Source organism: Anoplopoma fimbria, chromosome 16 (genome assembly GCF_027596085.1).
Source record: "Anoplopoma fimbria isolate UVic2021 breed Golden Eagle Sablefish chromosome 16, Afim_UVic_2022, whole genome shotgun sequence".
In the NCBI taxonomy this organism is placed as follows: Eukaryota; Metazoa; Chordata; class Actinopteri; order Perciformes; family Anoplopomatidae; genus Anoplopoma; species Anoplopoma fimbria.
The window spans coordinates 12,518,385-12,537,447 of NC_072464.1; the positions used below are offsets into that span (position 1 = coordinate 12,518,385).

Here is a 19,063-nt window from a genome sequence, read left to right on the forward strand (position 1 = left end):
CTGTCGCCGCATAATCAAAGATAAGCATTGGTCAAATGAGGCAGTATAGAAACTGATCAACAGATAACCATAGAGCTACTTTCAGGCTAATGTAGAGCAGCTTATCACCACTGCCTCTAAAGATGACGCGAGAGGCCACGGAGGTCAAACTAAATCATTTACAAACTTATCAAAAAGTTCAATTATTTTCGCTCCTGCTGACAGCTCAAAGGGTGCAAAAGTTTACCAATTCCCCTTCAGCCATTAACTAAACTGTCATGGCGGCTACTGCGAGACATCTGTACCAATGAATTTAAGCTGAGAATGTGGAAGATCGCCTCGATATTTTCCTAAAAGACCAGATTCAGCAAAAACAATATATAAATAAATAAATAAATCCAATCACACAAAATCAATACTGTGCTAATTACATTCTATTCAAATATGTAGCCTTTATAAACCTGGGAGTTCAACACAAAACAGTTTATTTGTATTGCACCTATAATGGCACTTTGAGTCTGTCAGTTTCAAACAATTAGATTATTATTAAATATTTGTTTTGAATATTTGGCCAAACGTGACACTGGGTTCACGTGACACTTGTTGAAAAGCTTGATTAAATATTTGGCCAGACATTAAACCATGTTTTCTGCTTCAATAAGAAAAAATGGCTGTACGTTTAACTGATTAGGCCTTTTTACTGGATGGTGCTTTAAGTCGTTTTGTATAATATAACGTTTGGGTTATGGTTTCAGCTTGATTCATGTAGACAAGTATAAAGTGTGGGAACAAACCCCCACCCCCCCAAAAAAAGAGAAATAAACTTATTTCTGCATCTCTTAATACGAAGTAAAGATTATTGTTATATCGCAGACATTAAATATTCGTTTCAACCACAGTTAAAAGATAAATTATAAAATCTTTTTAAAAAATCGTTCTTGTACTTCACATTTCAGTTTTAGTTAGACAGGCTGACCTGTCTTTCACCTTCCCCTGATAGTCCTTCAGACGGGTCAAAGCCGAGAATCACAACAAAGGAATGATAAAGTCAGCGTTTCCTGGCAGCTTGTGTTAAACGAAAGGCTAACTAGTTCAGTTGGACTGTTTTTAACCCACATTTACAAGGATTTGCTACTAAAAAGCTCAATATTAAGCGACTGGTACCAACAGAACATATGAGGCCTAGTTCATGTTATTTTCGGGAGCTTTTTTTTTCAATAATTTAAGAACAAATAAGGCTTAAATTCCCTGCCAACTCTGTATTTAATATTATTTAACCATCACTGGGTAAATAAATAATGATTGAAGAAATGAATAATTTGAAGGCCCTCAAAAAGAAAAGCATTAAGGCCTTATGTGAACAAAGCAGCAGCCATGACATGTGAAAACTATAAAAACTGTTTTACAAATTGTATTGTTGTAACCTCAATGCTTTTTGTTGTTGTTTAATTATGTCAATATGATTAACTCAGAAGCTATTGTTCCACAAACGAATTGCGAATAATAGAAAATATAATTGTTATAAAATTAGATTTAAAAAAAACCAAACTTGTATTGTCCTTGAAATGATTTCCCCCCAAATCCTTCAAGGATCTTTAAAAGCTCTGGTGACAACAAGTTGATCCCTCCGACTACAAGTGAATAAGAAACCCAAAGCTACCAAATACCTCCATCATATGGCAGTGAATCAGACAAACAACATGAATAACACCATTCTAAAATGTTGTAAAAAAAAAAGCATCGATTGAATCTTAAGAGGTTTAAACCCAAACCAAGATCTGTAATGAGATTAAACACGATTTCCCTCCAGCATCATCCAGCTATCTCTGTTCGTCTGAGCGCTCACTGCTGCCGCTTTTAGAGGCAGGAAACAGAGCAGCCGGAGCACTATGCGCGTGACATCACACGCCCATACCACGGGCATAATGATAAAACTCAGCTTACCGCAGAGACAGAAACACATGGCACGAACAAACACATCCATGTTGAAGGGAACAAGCAGCCCGGTACGAGCTCCCCTTCCAATGCAAGCTCCAATCCAACCCCATCTGCACGGTCTTACTAATACACAATGAGAATTATATTTTGGCTTGTCAAGTCCCGGGCCATAAAACAAAGTTTAATGGCATCACGTGTTTCCTCACAGCCACTCACAACACCGCGCAGGCCCATAAATAATCCTCAAAGTTGCACTTACTCAATAACGGCGATTACACTGATGTGCACAGAGGAAAAGTGGTGGAAAGGAGGAAGCTGGGAGATTGTAGACTAACCGCCATTATAGAAATGGGAACAGAGGTGCACTGCGACAACATAGAAAATACTTTATTTTATATTGTAGCTATTTGCAGGCCTGTTAGTCACTTGTGCAATTATTGAACAAACAAGAAAGTCTGATAACTTGGTCTCTGACTATTAATACTTATAACCTCATGACCTGTTTTCCTCTTATTTAAGTTAAAAATGTCATTTTACATCGCTCATCACTGGACAGACCTGGTTATTCCGTTGTACTGAAGCCGCTTGACCTCTAAAGTGTTAACAAAAAGCTGCATCACTGATATGCTGAAGTACATTTTCCTCCCCAGTGAACCTGACACAATACGACTGATGTCATTCATTCTTCCGGGCCAATCCCGGAGTGCAGAGCAAGCTTTTGCTCCTCCTCTCCTCTCCCTGTGCACTGCAGAAGGGCTGATGGTGTTGAGGTTTTGGACGGCTGCCACTGTGGGGCAGGTATGATAGATGGATGGGGCATCAAATCAAAGGCTTGTCATTTTTTACATGCATGTCCTCATAAAAAGTTATTTCCCTGGCGATTATTCGAGAGTGAAACCCCTGTATGACCTGCACTCACACGTTTTGCTGCTGTAAATTGGCACTATGTTTTCTGTGGTTGAGCCATTCAACCACAGAAAACATAGTGCCAATTTACAGCATGCAGTTTTTTTTTATGCTTATTAATAAAGTCATTAATTTCCAGCTTCATCAACTTTCTTAAAGACCGTTTCCTTCATCAACATCATTATTAATTATCATGAGCAGGATGTCATGCACACTGTCTTGACGCTCAATAAACTGTGTGAAACAGTTTCATTGGCTCAATTGGTCTCTGGTTACAAATAATCCACTGTGCTGCATTATAAATGAATAGCAATAAACAAGTGGTTTGCTGTAATTCACTTGATGGCTTTGTGCAGACAAATACAGATCCTACAGAGCACCACATGCAGTGTCAAAGCAGCTGATCTCATTTCTTAATATGGATCTCTTTCTGGCTAAAGATTGCACATTTTCCTTCATACAATTCTCCAAAACCGCTTTCAAAAAATGAACCACGTCACATGACCACGTGTATGGGCCAACCACTGTGCACGAGAACATGCTTGCAAGAGGCTGCTGACTGGGAGCAGTGAGGCTGACTGTTGGGCAACAGCGCCTTCTGCTGGCATTTTAACGGCTTTCCCCTTTTTTCCACTGCAAAAAAAAAAAGTAACTTCACCTCATCATATGTTTGATGAAAGTATGGATACATATGTGCAAGAACGAGGAAGAGGTTGCACTTTCCAAATGCAAATTCGTTTATTCCAATGTTCGTCTCTTCAAAAAGGTTGGCTGATGCAACCTGATTCAAGACTTTGATTAAATTGAATTTTTTTGAAACAAATGAAACTGCATTTGGCACAATTAGAATTGGCTTCAGCAAATTGCCCTTTATAATCGGAATATATGTAGATGTGTAGACTGAATATGAAGCAAGTGCCATGCAAATAAGGACACTGTTTGCAGTGTAGATGTTATTACTTATGAAGCAGGCAAAACAAAATAAACTTTCTGCTCATGATAGTTAAAAAATATTTTTTTTTTTCTAGTGCAAAACCAAAAAGTTTAAATAAGTAATACAAAAAAAAAAGCTAATGTTCCCTTTAGCTTTCATATAACTTGATATAAACAAAAATTGGTTTTCACACAATAATCCAAAATAATATTATATCTGATTACATTTCCGGGGAGTGAAAAGGGAAAACCACATCCATTCATGGAAACTGCTATCTGTTTAAATGTGTGCAGGGCCTGCGGTCAGACATTGTCCACCATAATTATATTTTTTTTAAAAACAAAGATATTTTGTAAGTTAACCACATTGTCAAATAGGAAAACAGAGAGTGAACCCTGTCTAATTTGCAGGCTTCTACTAGTGCCTGTCTTCCAGGGTCCATTTTGCCGCATTGCAGTAAGGCTGTAAATACTTTCGCAGCTGCCTGTCAGCCAACAGTGAAATACTGTCTTTGTTCATGTTGGCCCCATCTCCAGGCAGCTGAAGAAGGCTATGAAAACTACTTCTACTGCCAGACTTGCATATGTGAAATACAGCAAAGCAGATTCCTTCTCTACCGCATTTTTTAGAAAGTAAACAGCATGTGGAAATATCGTGGGGTTTGTCAGATCAATGCAGATTTTCTGATAGCTAAAGATATGCAAAATAAAAGAGCTTTGGCTTCATAAACAGAGGGATATTTAAAAAAAACAACAACAACAAAAAAAAACCTGTCGATGTTCTATAAGCTACTTCCAATGGAAAAATAAACTAACAATGTTCCATAAGCTTTTGTATTGGGACTGCAAACAGTGATGAGCATCAACAAATACTCTTCAGACATAATCATCACTGACTTTAAACACGAGCTGTATTTCTGCATAAGGATCTTGAATTAGAAGATGTAAAAAAAAATAAAAGAAGATGTCTAAGAAACATTGAATGATCCAGGTGTTTATCTCCTAAAATATTATCAAAACTATAATCAAAATATATTTGATTCGTGCAGCATACCAGCAGTGGAGACACATTTTTCTACAATTCTAACATCATTACCCACATTTTCTTCGTTTAAAGTTTATAAAACCATTTACTGAAACATTTGAAACAAGCAAATAGAATGAGAGCCATTACCGGGCTGCTAATTTACATGAATAATGACACCGGAAGCTGTCAAAGTTCACATGCAGACACATGAGCGTTAATAGAGACCATTATCACACAGAAGGCTTACCTATAGCCGGGAGGTAATCCATGTTTAATCTGAGAGGTTTACCTATGCGGATCATTTTTGATAAAGCAGTGGAGAGCCAGTGCTGCTGTGTGCAGGAAGAGGTCAGATGTGGAGAAAGTTGAAACGCTCCTCGTGTCATCCTGGAGAATGAGCAGCGCAGTGCCGCAGATAAGTGCTGATCAGACTTTTATGAAACGAATGCAATTTTTAAGAAAGCCGACCGTGGCGTATCGGTTAGAGCGCCATTGACGCAGAATGCTGTGGGAAAAAATCGCCTGGGAAATCAGGAAAAGAGCCATGAAGACGTTTGCCTCTCACACATGACCAGTGGCATCCAATGACAGGCGATGGAGGCACATAAAAAGGTCTATTACCAAGTTGTAAATTGTCCTCTCACAAAAAGGAATTTCGACTGCAGCAGTTCTCGCCATCTTTGTGCATAATAGCAGAAGCCCCTCCAAGTCCTCTGGAGACAAACAGCTGGGTTTTCCCCCCGTGCTTTTTGTTCCCATCACTCAGCCAGAAAATAAAGTCTAATCTTAAAGTGCAAAAGAGCAGTAAGACTAGTTTAAGTCTCATCATAATACAAATTCGTTAATACAAAAAAATAAAATGATGCAAAATGAGTCCCCTTTTCTTGGACATAAGGAACTATCCTGTTTAAGCAATTTTTTTTTATTTGTTTGGGATGAAGAATTGTTTTAAAGAAATATTTTTTATTTTATTTTGAAATGAGTCTGGTGGGTTTTGCGCATATTAAAAGAAAGATATGAAGAGTATTTATTTTCATTCCTCTTGTTTTTTTTATTCAGCGGCCTATGTGTTAACCAACTGTTAACACAATTCATGTTATAAAACCAGCTGTCTTATTAGGCTTACTTAAAACTAACATTTGTTTTTAAATTAAGAAAAAATAATTTAAAAAATAAAAAGTATCCTCATCAGAAATAGTCTACGACATTGGCCTTTATGTGTGGATGTGTTCAATTATTGTTCTAGACGACAATATGTGTTGAATTGTGAGGCTTAATATTGTAAACTGTCGTCACGTCCTTTTGTACAATTCTGAAGCAAAAATGAATTTCTTTCTTGTCATTCTTGTTCTTATAGTGGCATGCCAGACTCAGTACTGTGCGATTTATAGTCAAGATATGGCTCGGCCTCTGGTTTCCTGTGTGTTCCTGTGTGTGTGTGTGTGTGTGTGTGTGTGTGCGTGTATGTGTGCGTGCGTGATGCAAGAGATCAGGATTTGTTGCACAACTATGACATTATTGTAACTCTATAGTGCAGTGTAGTCCACTGGGAAAATGTCATTCTATTGGAGAAAAAAAAAAGCGATCTGGATTATCGTCGCCTTCGTTTCGCTGCACAGATACAGAGCTGGTTGTTTGCTCATTCCGCTTTCTCTCGGGGTCACTGCTGCTTAGAGAATCGTCTCGTTGGTGGTGAACAAATGAACACTAAATGAACACTAAATGAACACTAAATGAATGATGAAGGGCCAAAGACAATCTAGCGCCCCTCACATTGGCCATTTCCTTTGATTTTGGAAAACAAATGGTTAGATAGCCTAATAAGAGCTGCACACATCACATAGCTAAACATGCATTTAAATAAACCAAACCGACTTGTTGGTAAAAATGGTAGTTAGTTAGTAAGATAATCTTAATTTGGTTTAATAAGAAAGGAAACTAGACGTCAGCTTTACCCTCCACTGCTTTAGGTTTAAATTCCTGCCTGTTCGGCCTATTTTAAAAAGGAAAAAAAGGAAACCAGAGACATGGGGGTGAGTGGATGGTGATGATGAGGTGGTGAGCCAGGCTTCACACACAGCTGCAACATTGTTAGACACATAAAGGACTAATAAAGACGTGGCAGCCACCAGGACAGCACGTCTCACAGAGGAGCAGGTCACCATGTCTGCATATTAATTGAGTGTTTGCTTTTTTCCGGTTCTCTCAGAGTATCCCAACGAATCCGGTTTAAGAATAGAAAGTCAAATCAGCGTCCTTTCATATCAGTTAGGTTGGCAAAGCTAAGCAGCCACATAAATAGTCAGTAAATTTGCTCTATCTTAACATTTCGACCTCCTAAAGCTTGTTTGAGATAAAATATATATATATATTTAAATTAAAAACCTGATTGTTACTAAAGCTAAGAAAATGTGTTCAAAGAGAGGTGCCTAATTGGAAAGTACAGGTTCCGGTAATGGAACATTATTCACTAATTATATGGTTTACTTTTATTACAGAGCTTAAAAGGCCTAATTTCTGCTCGGCCTGATTCTTAGGAAAATAACCTAAATATGCAGAGGCCATTTTTTTTCCCCACTGACAATGTCAGTGCCTACGATGATCCGGTGAAAGATTTCGGAATGGGTTATTAAACGGGATCCACTCATCACAGTCTTCATAATGTATCAGAAGGCTCTGCACCTATAGGCCAAGGTTCAGCACGTCACAAACAGCGTGACGTCACACACGCCACTCTGTAGAATATCTGTTTGTCAAACTGCGTCGTACCTCACCTGTGTAACGGTTATTGTTGTATGCGTTCGTGGATTGGATGTGAAACAATACAGCGTAGTCTGTGGTGGGATGTGACCAGGTACATTTACCCAAGTACAAGTACAAATGTGAGGGACTTGTAATGTATACTGTACCTGATTTCATGCTGCTTAATACTTCAAAGGGAAACATTTTACTTTTTACTCCACTGACAGCTTTAGTTATTCTCTAGTCATGCATAGTTATCATGTTTTATCAGTTAAATCATATGTTTTGTAGCCTATATGTAAAATAAAATAAAGTATCCAACGTTTAGAATATTTAAATTCAGCTCCTCCTCGGCAACTGTAGACAGTAAAGTGCTAATTACATACAGATGCTGCAGTAATAATGACAATAATACAATGTACACCCTACTAGTAAAACAATCACAGGGATCATTCTTCAACATTATGAGTGCTTTTACTTTTGATGCATTCTGATGATAATACGTACTTGTTGCCTGCTTGTATTTCCCATGCAGGACTTTTACTTGTAATGGAGTATCTCAATAATTATTATATTCTATTTAAAGATGCTTGTTTAAGAAAGGAGATGCTCTGAGGATACCTGACAACACATTCTGAATGTATACCACTGTCTATAGGGTTGACAAGAGCTATAACTGAAGGTCTCAGGAAACAGGCTCAATTCCTCAGTCTCTCTCTATCTCTCTCTCTCTCTCTCTCTCACACACACACACACACACACACACACACACACACACACACACACACGCACGCGCGCACGCACACGAGAACATGGATATAACCTCAGACTTCTACACGTTTTATACGTTCACATATGACTTTGAGGAACTGTTCTGGAAAAATCCTGAACATAAGTGTGTGTTCCCAATCGGTCAGAGACAGCTAATTTCCACGACTCTTATTTTCATACAGCCTCCACACTATATGTCACATTTAATGTGTCTCAACGAAGCAACATTGCATCCTGGTAACATGACTGTAACTAATGACCATAGTAAAGTTGGGTTTAGCTGACCCTCACTAATGACCTATATGAAAAGAGGCACATGATCTATAACCGTAAATGAAAGAAAATGCTTGTTTTGCTTATCGCGTGCATGTGAACAGCGTGTAATCACGGATTCATGTGTAAAATAAATAAAATGAGAAGCTGAATATCGTCATTCTGGGGGTCAGGTTTTCAGCCGTGACAGGCTTCAGTCAACTGGACTTATCACATCAAGCACAATGCACAAAGAAACACACAATCAATTCCATATTTCCTGGTATTGCTTCAATGCTTTCACTCTGAGCGCTGCAGATATACAATATAAATATGTAATAAATGCCTCAGCACTGACGCTTGATGGTCAGTAGATTTTGCATTAGAAATATATATTTCCACCAAAGGCCTCATACGAACCACTAGATTGCATTTAGTGATTATTTCAAAAACTGCCATGTTACTGGGCTGCAATATTATATATTTATATAATATATTTAAACAAAAAAACATATTGAAGTTGAATTTGAGCATTTTTAGTGGATACAACACAAGGCACAGGGTCGCTATTATGTTTGGTAACTCTAGAGATAAATATAATATTTGAATAACCTCGCTGTAGAAGGACAAGGAAAAGACTAATTCGCTGCTACTACATGTTACATGCCGGTTAAAGGGGTATATGGCCTTCCAATGGAAAATGTAGAGGAATGCATTTCCTATAGTTGGCTGCAATTGTTCTCGTAGATCCCATCTGTAAATTATGATGAACTAAGGCTGCTCCTTTGTGCAAATGTAGGACGTGTTAATCAGATGTTGGCTCTTCCAACTATGCAACTGTTAAAACAGGCGTGCTAATGTCGTTTCAGAAAGGGAAGGGAAGTTGTTTTATTATTATCACTGGTTTAAAAACTGACCCCGGGACACTAGATGTTGTCTTGCCAACATGCTCCAGCTGTGAATGAGTTGCTGTAACTGAGACTAAAAGACCAATATCGCCCTCTAGCGCTCTCACTGCTTCCCCAGTGAAGCCTCCTGCTCCAGCAGAGGTCAACAGATAATGTTTAGTTCTGCTTAATCCAGGGATTTCACGTTTGATTTAAATAGTGCAGTTAAAACAAAACTATTCTATTCATTTGCAGAAATTTAAGAACAATTTAATATGATTAAAATGTATTTTGTTTACTGTGGTGCAGCCTTTATGAGGTCAAATTAGGACACATTGGTTTTACGGTTCAAAATAAAATAAATAAGAAGGTAAAAACTGCATCGGACACCAGTCAAAGTTAAGTTTTTTTTTTCCCATCAGTGGGAAGTGCAGTTGAGGAATAAACGTGACCATTAAGGTGGGGGTGATTTCCTCTAAAACAATTCATCGACCAGACACCCTGGAAAAGTGTCTACATTCGGTTTGTCAGCAACAGACACAAACGCCCCAGAAAAAAGGGGGTTTCAAAGGAGAGCGTAATTACTGGCCAGGACCATAAACTCATTTAGGCCAGACGTCTAGCCATTTCTATAGCTTTATTGGACCGCGTTTCTTCCTGCTTTAAAGTAATTATTCGTACAGGTTGGACAATAAATTGGAAATTCGCCGCAACACCTCTCGCAATCGTAAACACTTTATGACTTGTTCTCCTACGCTTGGAATCCACTGTTTAAAAACAAGTTAAATTCACCATACATAATTGTAACCTCTTACAATTATAGAGCAATTTGAATCAGATTAATTTGTCAACTGCAAAAAAAAAAAAAAAAAGAAGGAAATTGTAAAAACAGAGAAGCACTGACTATGGGTTAAATTGTGTGTCCTATTTTTTTGAAATAGTGCGGCTACAAGACATTGTAACGCAGTAGCAGTCTTACTGAAAACAAAGGCTAGTGTGATTTAAAAAATAAAAAATAATTACGAAAAGGAACGAAGCCAACAGTGTGACAGAAACCTATAGAGAAGCTTGTAAAATAGATTAAAGGGAAATGTTAATATACGCATTTATGTTTGAGACTAAATGGAAAATTTGCTTTGGTTTATGAGAAAGCAAAATAAAAGCCTCTGTTTTTCCTTCAAACATAGTAGGGCGACAGTTTTAAGGTAAAAGTCTTTGTGAAAATTGGATCAATGCAGTATTTAGTGATGCAGTATTCCATGTGTGTGTGTGTGTGTGTGTGTGTGTGTGTGTGTGTGTGTGTGTGTGTGTGTGTGTGTGTGTGTGTGTGTGTGTGTGTGTGTGTGTGTGTGTGTGTGTGTACCGACAATAGACAGCAGTCGTGCAGCTGTGAAAATGTTTTATATACAACTCCAATTCTATAACAACTATAAGCATTACACATAGACACGTTTCCTACTGACAAGGGAGGCTCGGCATATCTGAAACTTGTTTTTGCGGTTGAGTGAAATGCAAAACAGAGGAACATATCAGATGAAACAGCGTTTGACGGATCCAGTCTGAATGTCACAAAGACACATTCTTGCGTATGCCCATTTCGAGGCCAACACTGTGTGACAACGACACGCAATATTACTCTAGAGGGTCTAAAAAAAAAAAAAAAAAAAAAAAAAATGGCTACCGATGCTCCTACCAAAATGAATTTAATTGTTCAGATGGCTTCCTTGGTACACAAATGTGTCAAAAGGCAGTGATTTCATAGCAGCTCCCTGCCGCTCCTCTCTCTGTTCATCTTCTTCATCTTCATCCTCCTGTTCTGGAACCAGATCTTCACTTGTCTCTCGGTTAAACTGAGTATGCGGGCCACCTCAAAGCGTCGGTCTCTTGTCAAATACATGTTGTAGAGGAACTCCTTCTCCAGCTCTAAAGTCTGATATTTTGTATACGGGCATCGCTTCTTTCTCGTGGAGCGTGCGTGGATCCAGTTTGCTGCAGGGTTGTCTGAAAAACACACACAAGTAAAAGACACGTGATGAAGATGTTTTATCGTTTTAAACTTCAGAAAATGATGAATCAATTAGGGTTAAGGGATGCTGTGAGCACACATGCTATGTATGAAATGAAAAAGCAAAATGAGGAATTGTTTAATGTGATAGACAATGCGTAAAGATAGCTACCCAGGGCCTACATGTTATTATTATTACTGGTAGATAGAATAAGAAACAAAACAACATCTAGATGTATCCCTTAAGTCTATCTGGGGTAAAATCTCATTAAAAAAGAAGCAACGTGCTTCTATTTGGGGTGTTCTGTGACATGTTAAAGCCCTAGGATCCTCTGTAACAGCCCTAGCAGGGCGGGTATTTCCCCTTCCCGAGCCGAGCCATAGTAGCCTACGAGACACTTTTATAGGTTAGTAAAACCTCCAGTTTTACACACCCAGCTCGTCCAGTTCTTAGGGTTGTAAATCAGGATTAGCTATTTCGTTTACTTACTTGGGTCAAGTTGTTGTTGTTTCTCCTCTTTGGGCTCGCTGTGAATCGAAAGTTCACTTCCACTGAGCTCTTTGCTCGCTTTTTCCGGACACTCAGATCCTCCGCAAGCGAATTCACCGGCGGTCGGCCGAGCCTGAGCCTCCACCGGGTCGCACTCTGTGGCTTTCGGTGGCAGGATCTCCGGCTTTGTCCCGTACGAGCGGCTGCTGGAGTGAAATCCGGCGAACGAAACGTGGTTGGAGACCGGGTCCATCCAGGAGCGGACGCCCACATATCTGCCGTCCGAGGCGGGGAGATGGGACTGGTGGTGGTGGTGGTGGTGGTGGTGCATGTACGGATGATAAATTCCCTGCGGGTGAACCGAAGACCAAGCCGATGAGAAAACGGCGGACTTCGGTGCGAAATTGCAAGAGGAGAAGTCTGCGTTGTCCCCGGCACCTGACGGCCTCGGGGTCACCGTGTGCGGAGCCTGGATGAAGCGAGCACCGTACGCGTCCTCCGGCTCCTGGCCCATCACAGCGTCCACATAGCAGTTACTGAGGGTGCCACTGGAAGACATTTTTGATCTCTTCCTACTCATATAATAAGGGTTGCACTGTTACGGGAAGCGTCCCTCTATGAACAATCATAGTATTTTTTGCTGGTCTGCATCTACAGGGATTGGTTACATGGATCACGTGGTCATATTTACCAATACAGCGAGTAAATCATGTCCTTGCGCTGTTTTTTTTTTTTTTTTCTTGGTCAGTTTTAATTTAGCTTTTCATTTCAGATATAATAATTAAAAAAAAAGACCCATCAGATGTGACTGAGGGAAAAAAACTATCGCTCAAATTATCAAATTAATGCACATTTCTTTTTTTTCTTTTTTTTTTTCCTCTTTCTCATGTACGGCGGCTGCGGGACGCTGCAACAATACAAGCAGCTAAAATAAGGGAATAATAAATGTTCATATCCTACACATAGTCTACCAACACACAGCATCTTAATGTTGGAGAAAAGGCGTCTAATATCATCCTGATACCCCCCATGCTTGTAAAAGGCTTTATAGACTTACGGAGTCCTCGTAAAATAGATGTAATAACATGCTGTAAAATAACAGAAGCCATTTCCGTTCACATTGCGGTGTATCCTTTATTATTACTCGGCGATTTAACATTTTTTTTTCTGGTTAAGCTTTATTTTTAAATGCGAAACCGGAAAGGGCAGTTGTGAAATTATTGTATTCATTGAATGGAAGGCAATAATGTCTTTATGCGTCAATAAATGTTTTATGAGGTGCGTGTGATTATACATGCCGTCAATAAAATAAAAATAAAAACACTCTTGGAGAAGCAAAGTATTTCTGTGTGTTGCTGTCTGAAAGTTGTAAACTCATTTTAAATTGGCTTCATCTCGCCTTGTTTTAACATAAATGAACGTTCGAGGTTCTTTTAAAAATAGTTTGTTGACCTTCAAATACATTCAAGATCTAGGTCAGATCCGCAGACAGGATCAGCCTGATAGGGATGTCATTTCATCAGCGATATCATAAAAGTAAAGGTATTCTCTAAAATAAAAAAGTTATTCTGGACAATTAAACTACATCCGACGAGGCTGCTGAGGCCTTTGCCGCACAGAAGGAAGGACCAGCTAAGACTTGTAGCTAAGACTTGTCTGTTAAATTGTGCTTGAACGTACCCAAACCCATCTGATGGCCCTAATAGTTTAGTCACAAACAGAACTAAGAATCAAAACACCACCTTTATTTCTTTACACGACCTCTGACTCTTTGCCTCGCTCTGCTGCACTGGTTGTACACAGAAAGGATGGGACATTTTGTGTTATCTTGTTTGGATTGTTTATGCGTAATTTCACAAATATCAGTCTAGTTTTCAGTTTGTCTTCGGGGAGCTGGAATGTCTTCAAAAGCTTGTAATAATAGACAAAATATTTCAACATAACAACTAAAAACCGCATGTTTTTAAACTGCTGGTAGACAATAAACTAAATATTTGAATTTAATCGTGTAGGTTCATCGTCAGCTTAAGTGAGAAACAATTATGCTCTAATGCAGTAACATTTAAACGCATTAGGAATAGATTTGGAAGACAATTTCTTTCTTGCAGTAAAGTGCAATACGCTCGTTTAGAAAAAAAAAATGTTTCCTTCCTCTTCAAAGCAGTTTAAAGCAATCTGGGTCCATGCAAATAATACCACATTTCGACAGTGATATAGCGAGGTACCTAAAGTAATTGTAGACAAGAGACTTTGATAGCATAAACAAACACAAAACAATATCATTTGACAATTTATTGCAATATACATGCACAAACATGCAACATATTCACAGATTAACATCGTTTTCCGCCATAGAAACATTTCACTGTTGAGCAAATGGCTTGCACTTATACTGTAAAAACAAATGTTGCACTACACGACAATAAATGTGCTTTCATGACTGAAAATAAGAACTCTTTTCCAAACGCGACACAACAGAACATCCACGTCTACTGGCTAAAGGGAAGACATCTACTTCTCCAATAATTTAAGACCAAAAAGTGTTACCCTGATATGAAACAAAACAAATACACGACGCCACACAAAAAAAAAAAGTACTTATATTGGCTTATATGGTCACAGTTTCGTTGAAATTGAAGATAAACGTCTAATGCCACTAAAGCATTAAACCTGAATATGAGAGAACATGAAAGACAGCTAACCACACACAGATGCACGCTCACGAAAAGGTGAGATTTGAGGTCAGTTCACGGATGCGGTTTTCTCTGTTCATTTTTTTCAGTTTCATCCTGCGGTTCTGAAACCAGATCTTGACCTGCCTGTCGGTCAGGTTGACGCCCCGGCTGATCTCTAGGCGGCGCTCTCGGGTCAGATACATATTGAAGAGAAACTCCTTCTCCAACTCCAAGGTCTGGTGCTTTGTGTAGGGACATCTTTTCTTTCTCCCACTTTTTGCAGTTAACCAGTTGCTTGTCGGTGCGTCGCAGACTGCAAAGATTCAAATAATAGCATTCAGTATTTCAGAGATTCAGTTTGGACAGACTCACCTGCTGCTTTTGGATTACACCTCTGGGAAATAACATATATTGTAAATGTTTCCCCAGAATAAATAACATGCAGGGGGGGTGTTATTAGTCACGTACAAGACACCACTAATAAAATAGAAATAAAATTAAACCCCCAACTGATGAAGCTGCACATCAGAAACACATTTTTACACAGCTTGACATATGATCAAATACTATTAATTTAATCAAAGCTTCAAATGTATTAAAATGTTTGAATGAATTCAAAAAGATTGCAACTTTAAATAAAATACACCGAAAAATCGGAGACAAATTCATTAAAGGCATAAATGGCCAACATACAGCTGATTCTGATTGTGAATTTTAAACAGATTTTATCATTATCTAGGTAAAGACAGAGACTCAACTATTCTGAATTACACTGCTGCAAATGCACCAATTGTATAAACTCCTGGAGTGATTCATTTTGCATCTATCCAACATAGATTGCAATGATTTCAGTTTCTGAAAACCGTGCATTATGACCAAATATAAGTCAACAGAGAGTGAAATGTTTTTTTTTTTTAAATGCACATTATTTGGATTTAAATATCTGAGGACAGAGGGACACACAGCCTGCATGCTGCATGGTAAACCCATTCTCTGTTGCCCATTACTGCAACCTGAGAAAGACTGTCATTAAACATTACGACTTTAGGGTTGTTTGTGTTTTATACTTGGTTTTATGATGCTGGAACCTTCTCAGCACTGCAGCGACACAAGATAAAAGCTTTCATTGTAGCCAACCCACCTTTTCCTTCCTTCTGTTGCGGCTCAGGACTGGACACAGAGGCTTCCATGTTGCACTTTTTCTCCCCGGAGATGGACTTGGGATCCGGGCTTTCTACTGGGACCGGTGTCCTTGAGGTCTCGGGCTTTTGCTGGACCTCCTCGCTTTTCTTTTCCACCTCAGCAAAATGTGAAGGCGCCGATGAGGGCTGCGGTTTCGGGGTGACCCGGCTGAGCTGCGTCAGTGTTTGGGTTGGACTCGGCGGATCGTGGCAGTAGTTTTCCTGATGTTTCCCATTCGCATAAGTTTGACTCAGTCTGAAATAGCCCGGAACCGGGACCTCGGGACCGTCGACAGTACAAGATTCGGATATAACGTCAGAATATGCGGGGATCTCTGTCGAGCTGACTTTCTGTACTCTCTTATCGGAGTACATGCAGCAGTTACTCTCTTCCTTTATGCTCTGTGAAAATGTACAGTTTGACATCTGGTTGGGCGGCTGTATTCTGCAGGGTCTATTCGGATCAGTCCAGTTATCTATCTGAGGTATGTACGAGTGGACATTCATGCCCATATTTTGGTGGTTGACCTCCCCTCTTTTGCCAAAAGACGGCAGGAGTCCACAGGTTTGCATTCCGTAAGTTCCCATTTCTGAGCCAGACGGCATGTACATGTTGCTGCTGGAGTAGAAGCTGTCCGACCTGCAAGCACCAATTAAAGAGTCCACTAAAAATGGATTTGCCGCAGGAGAGCTACTAGAAAAGGACATTTTGGGGGGTTAAGTTCTTTAGGTGGAGAGAGATGTCCTTTGTAAGATGACATATCTAGGAAAAACAATCTCCGCGTAAGTCAGGATGCCTCCCGACCACATGACAAGCCCACCAATGAGATTTGAAAATGGCCTTGAGACGCAGCCTCCTCTCCCTGCACACACACACACACACACACACACACACACACACACACACACACACACACACACACACACACACACACACACACACACACACACACACACACACACACACACACACACACACACACACACACACACACTCGAACTGCGGATGCAGACGTGGTCAACAGCGACCCCTACAACACGGACTTGAAATTGGTTTACAGGCTTAACAGTGGCTGTTCAACCAAACTGAAACAATGGCAGTAAAAAAAAAAAAAAAAAAAAAAAAAAAAAAAAAAAAAAAACTATTTGAGTTGTAGCCGAAAATAGTCCACCTTCATGTGGATCTTACGTGTGTTACAACTGATACTCAATTAAATGTTTACAATGAGTTAAATGCTTCACAGGGTATGTGTGTCTTTGCGTGAGATACATGAGTGTGTGTAAATGTGTGCGCGTAAAATGCTGCTTATATGGCGCATAGGCGACAACTGCAGACCATCTAAAAGAATGTCACCATTTCTACTTGATGTTGTGTTTTTTTATAACCCATTCATACCAACAGAGTCCACATATTTGCATATAGTTTACAGTCATGAATATCGTTGAAAGAATGGATAACAGCATAAACAAATACACATTGTTAATATACTGTTTGCTCTGTCAAGCTTGCAATATGTCAGGGTTTTAGGTTTGTTTTATTTTCGTGTATAGGTTTTTTTTCCCCTGTTGATATATATACATTATATAATATATTTCCTACAGCATGTCAGCATTGAAGTAAACAATGTGGAACTTAGATCTGTTTACTATTCAACACATTTAAATTGATAAGCTTCTAGAAGCTCAGTATGTATGAAGGTCAACATCGTTACCCTGCAAGGATTTACCTTTCAAATAAATTCCACTTGAAACTGATAGAAAACTGGTCCTTTATTATTTGCACAGATTATTAAGCACAATATCTTCTATTTTTTTTTTCACAGGAATTTCAGATGTTCAAAATAAAACCGTCGTGTACAGCCTGGTGATTTTTATACTCAGGGCTCCATTGTTTTAGTCTGCAAGGAAGGCAAATGCAAATGTGTGCAACAGCGTGCCTGATAAAAAAATCTGATGTTAGACCACAAATATCAACGAGCATACAGGTATTTTACAAATAAACAAAAAAAAAAACACAGTAAATGCAGCTTGAAATAATGATATCTTTGGTATTTATGTGAAAGTATTTAAATAATACTACAACTTATTTGAGAGGTTGAATAGATCTGTCTTCCAGGCTGTTGGATATTTAAATTGGGGTTAAATAAACATATAGACTATTCAAATAATCTCAAGATTCACAAACAAAATAAAGGCTCGTTAACCCAAATTTATCACTGAAGTATAATACACTCATTGTTATACCACGTTCGGTTATTTTAATGGAAGAAAAAAAACATTTAGCCTAACAGATAATTAAAAACACTGGCACCAGTGTTGCTTTAATTATCTTGTTTCAAATAATGAAATTGTTGAACGATATCGTTGCTCTATTTTGCATATGTGACGCACTTGACTGAAAAACACTTTAATATTGTGTGTATTCTTTAGGTATAATCAACAATTCATATAGCACAAAATGTTTGTTACACAAGTACCGTAAAAGTGGAAAAACAAATTGGACCTCGGGTTATGTAGTGTTAATACTACTAAAAATAATAATATTAATAGTAGCAACAATAAAGGCAATTATTAGGAGATCCACTTATATTTCAAACATAACGGTAGATAATATTCAAAATAAAAAGCCTAGCCTGAGGGTAGAGTTTAAAGATGACACCGATATGGTTATTATTATTATTATTATGATCATCATTATCATTATTATAGATTCAGGCAAAAACGCTGTCTTTTTTTGCAGTAGGTTTTATATTTTTAAAAGCAAATAGCCAGAGTGAGATAAACAATAATATAATAACAGTTACACAGCTGCAACAGGACATGTTAATAAGCACATTAGGACAATAATCCCCCACAATGATAGAATATATGGAGTCTAGAGATAGCTTTCAATCATGTGCGGCCTGCAGGTAAAGATCGAAGTCTGTATTTAGAAAAAAGGTTCAGGTGACAAAGACATTGAGTAAAATCCTATTCATTTAGTTTGTCCTTTCAAAACACTTGAACATGACTTGTAAATGTACTTGCCGTCTGGAAGACACGGGAGTTGCATCAGTTAAACGGGGCACTGAGAAAAATAAATAATGTGAATAAAGATTAACCGGGTGTTTATTTTCTTAATTAATCTGTAGCCTGCACTGCTAAATGGTTTGATACACAAAAATAAGTGTTTTTGGACGTTAAAAAACTAAACAATTCAGGCCAACTAAAACATGAACAAAACCTGTGTTGAACGGATATTCATTCACTGAATGATTTTCATGCAGGTTAGATTAAA

The 19,063-nt window shown here is 38.6% G+C and overlaps 2 protein-coding genes across 2 annotated transcripts; both read right to left on the minus strand.

Moving 5' to 3' along the window:
- Positions 1-11,126: 11,126 nt before the first annotated feature.
- On the minus strand, positions 11,127-12,510 carry hoxd9a (homeobox D9a). Its single transcript, XM_054615523.1, has 2 exons — positions 11,931-12,510; positions 11,127-11,436 (listed from the first exon to the last, which is right to left on the minus strand). The coding sequence occupies exons 1-2, from the start codon at positions 12,508-12,510 to the stop codon at positions 11,192-11,194; spliced, it is 825 nt and encodes a 274-aa protein (XP_054471498.1). The 3' UTR covers positions 11,127-11,191.
- A 2,139-nt stretch (positions 12,511-14,649) lies between these two features.
- hoxd10a (homeobox D10a) lies at positions 14,650-16,494 on the minus strand. The gene is made up of 2 exons (XM_054615655.1): positions 15,747-16,494; positions 14,650-14,918 (listed from the first exon to the last, which is right to left on the minus strand). Exons 1-2 carry the CDS (start codon positions 16,492-16,494, stop codon positions 14,650-14,652), a joined length of 1,017 nt encoding a protein of 338 aa, XP_054471630.1.
- Between the last annotated feature and the right edge of the window lie 2,569 nt (positions 16,495-19,063).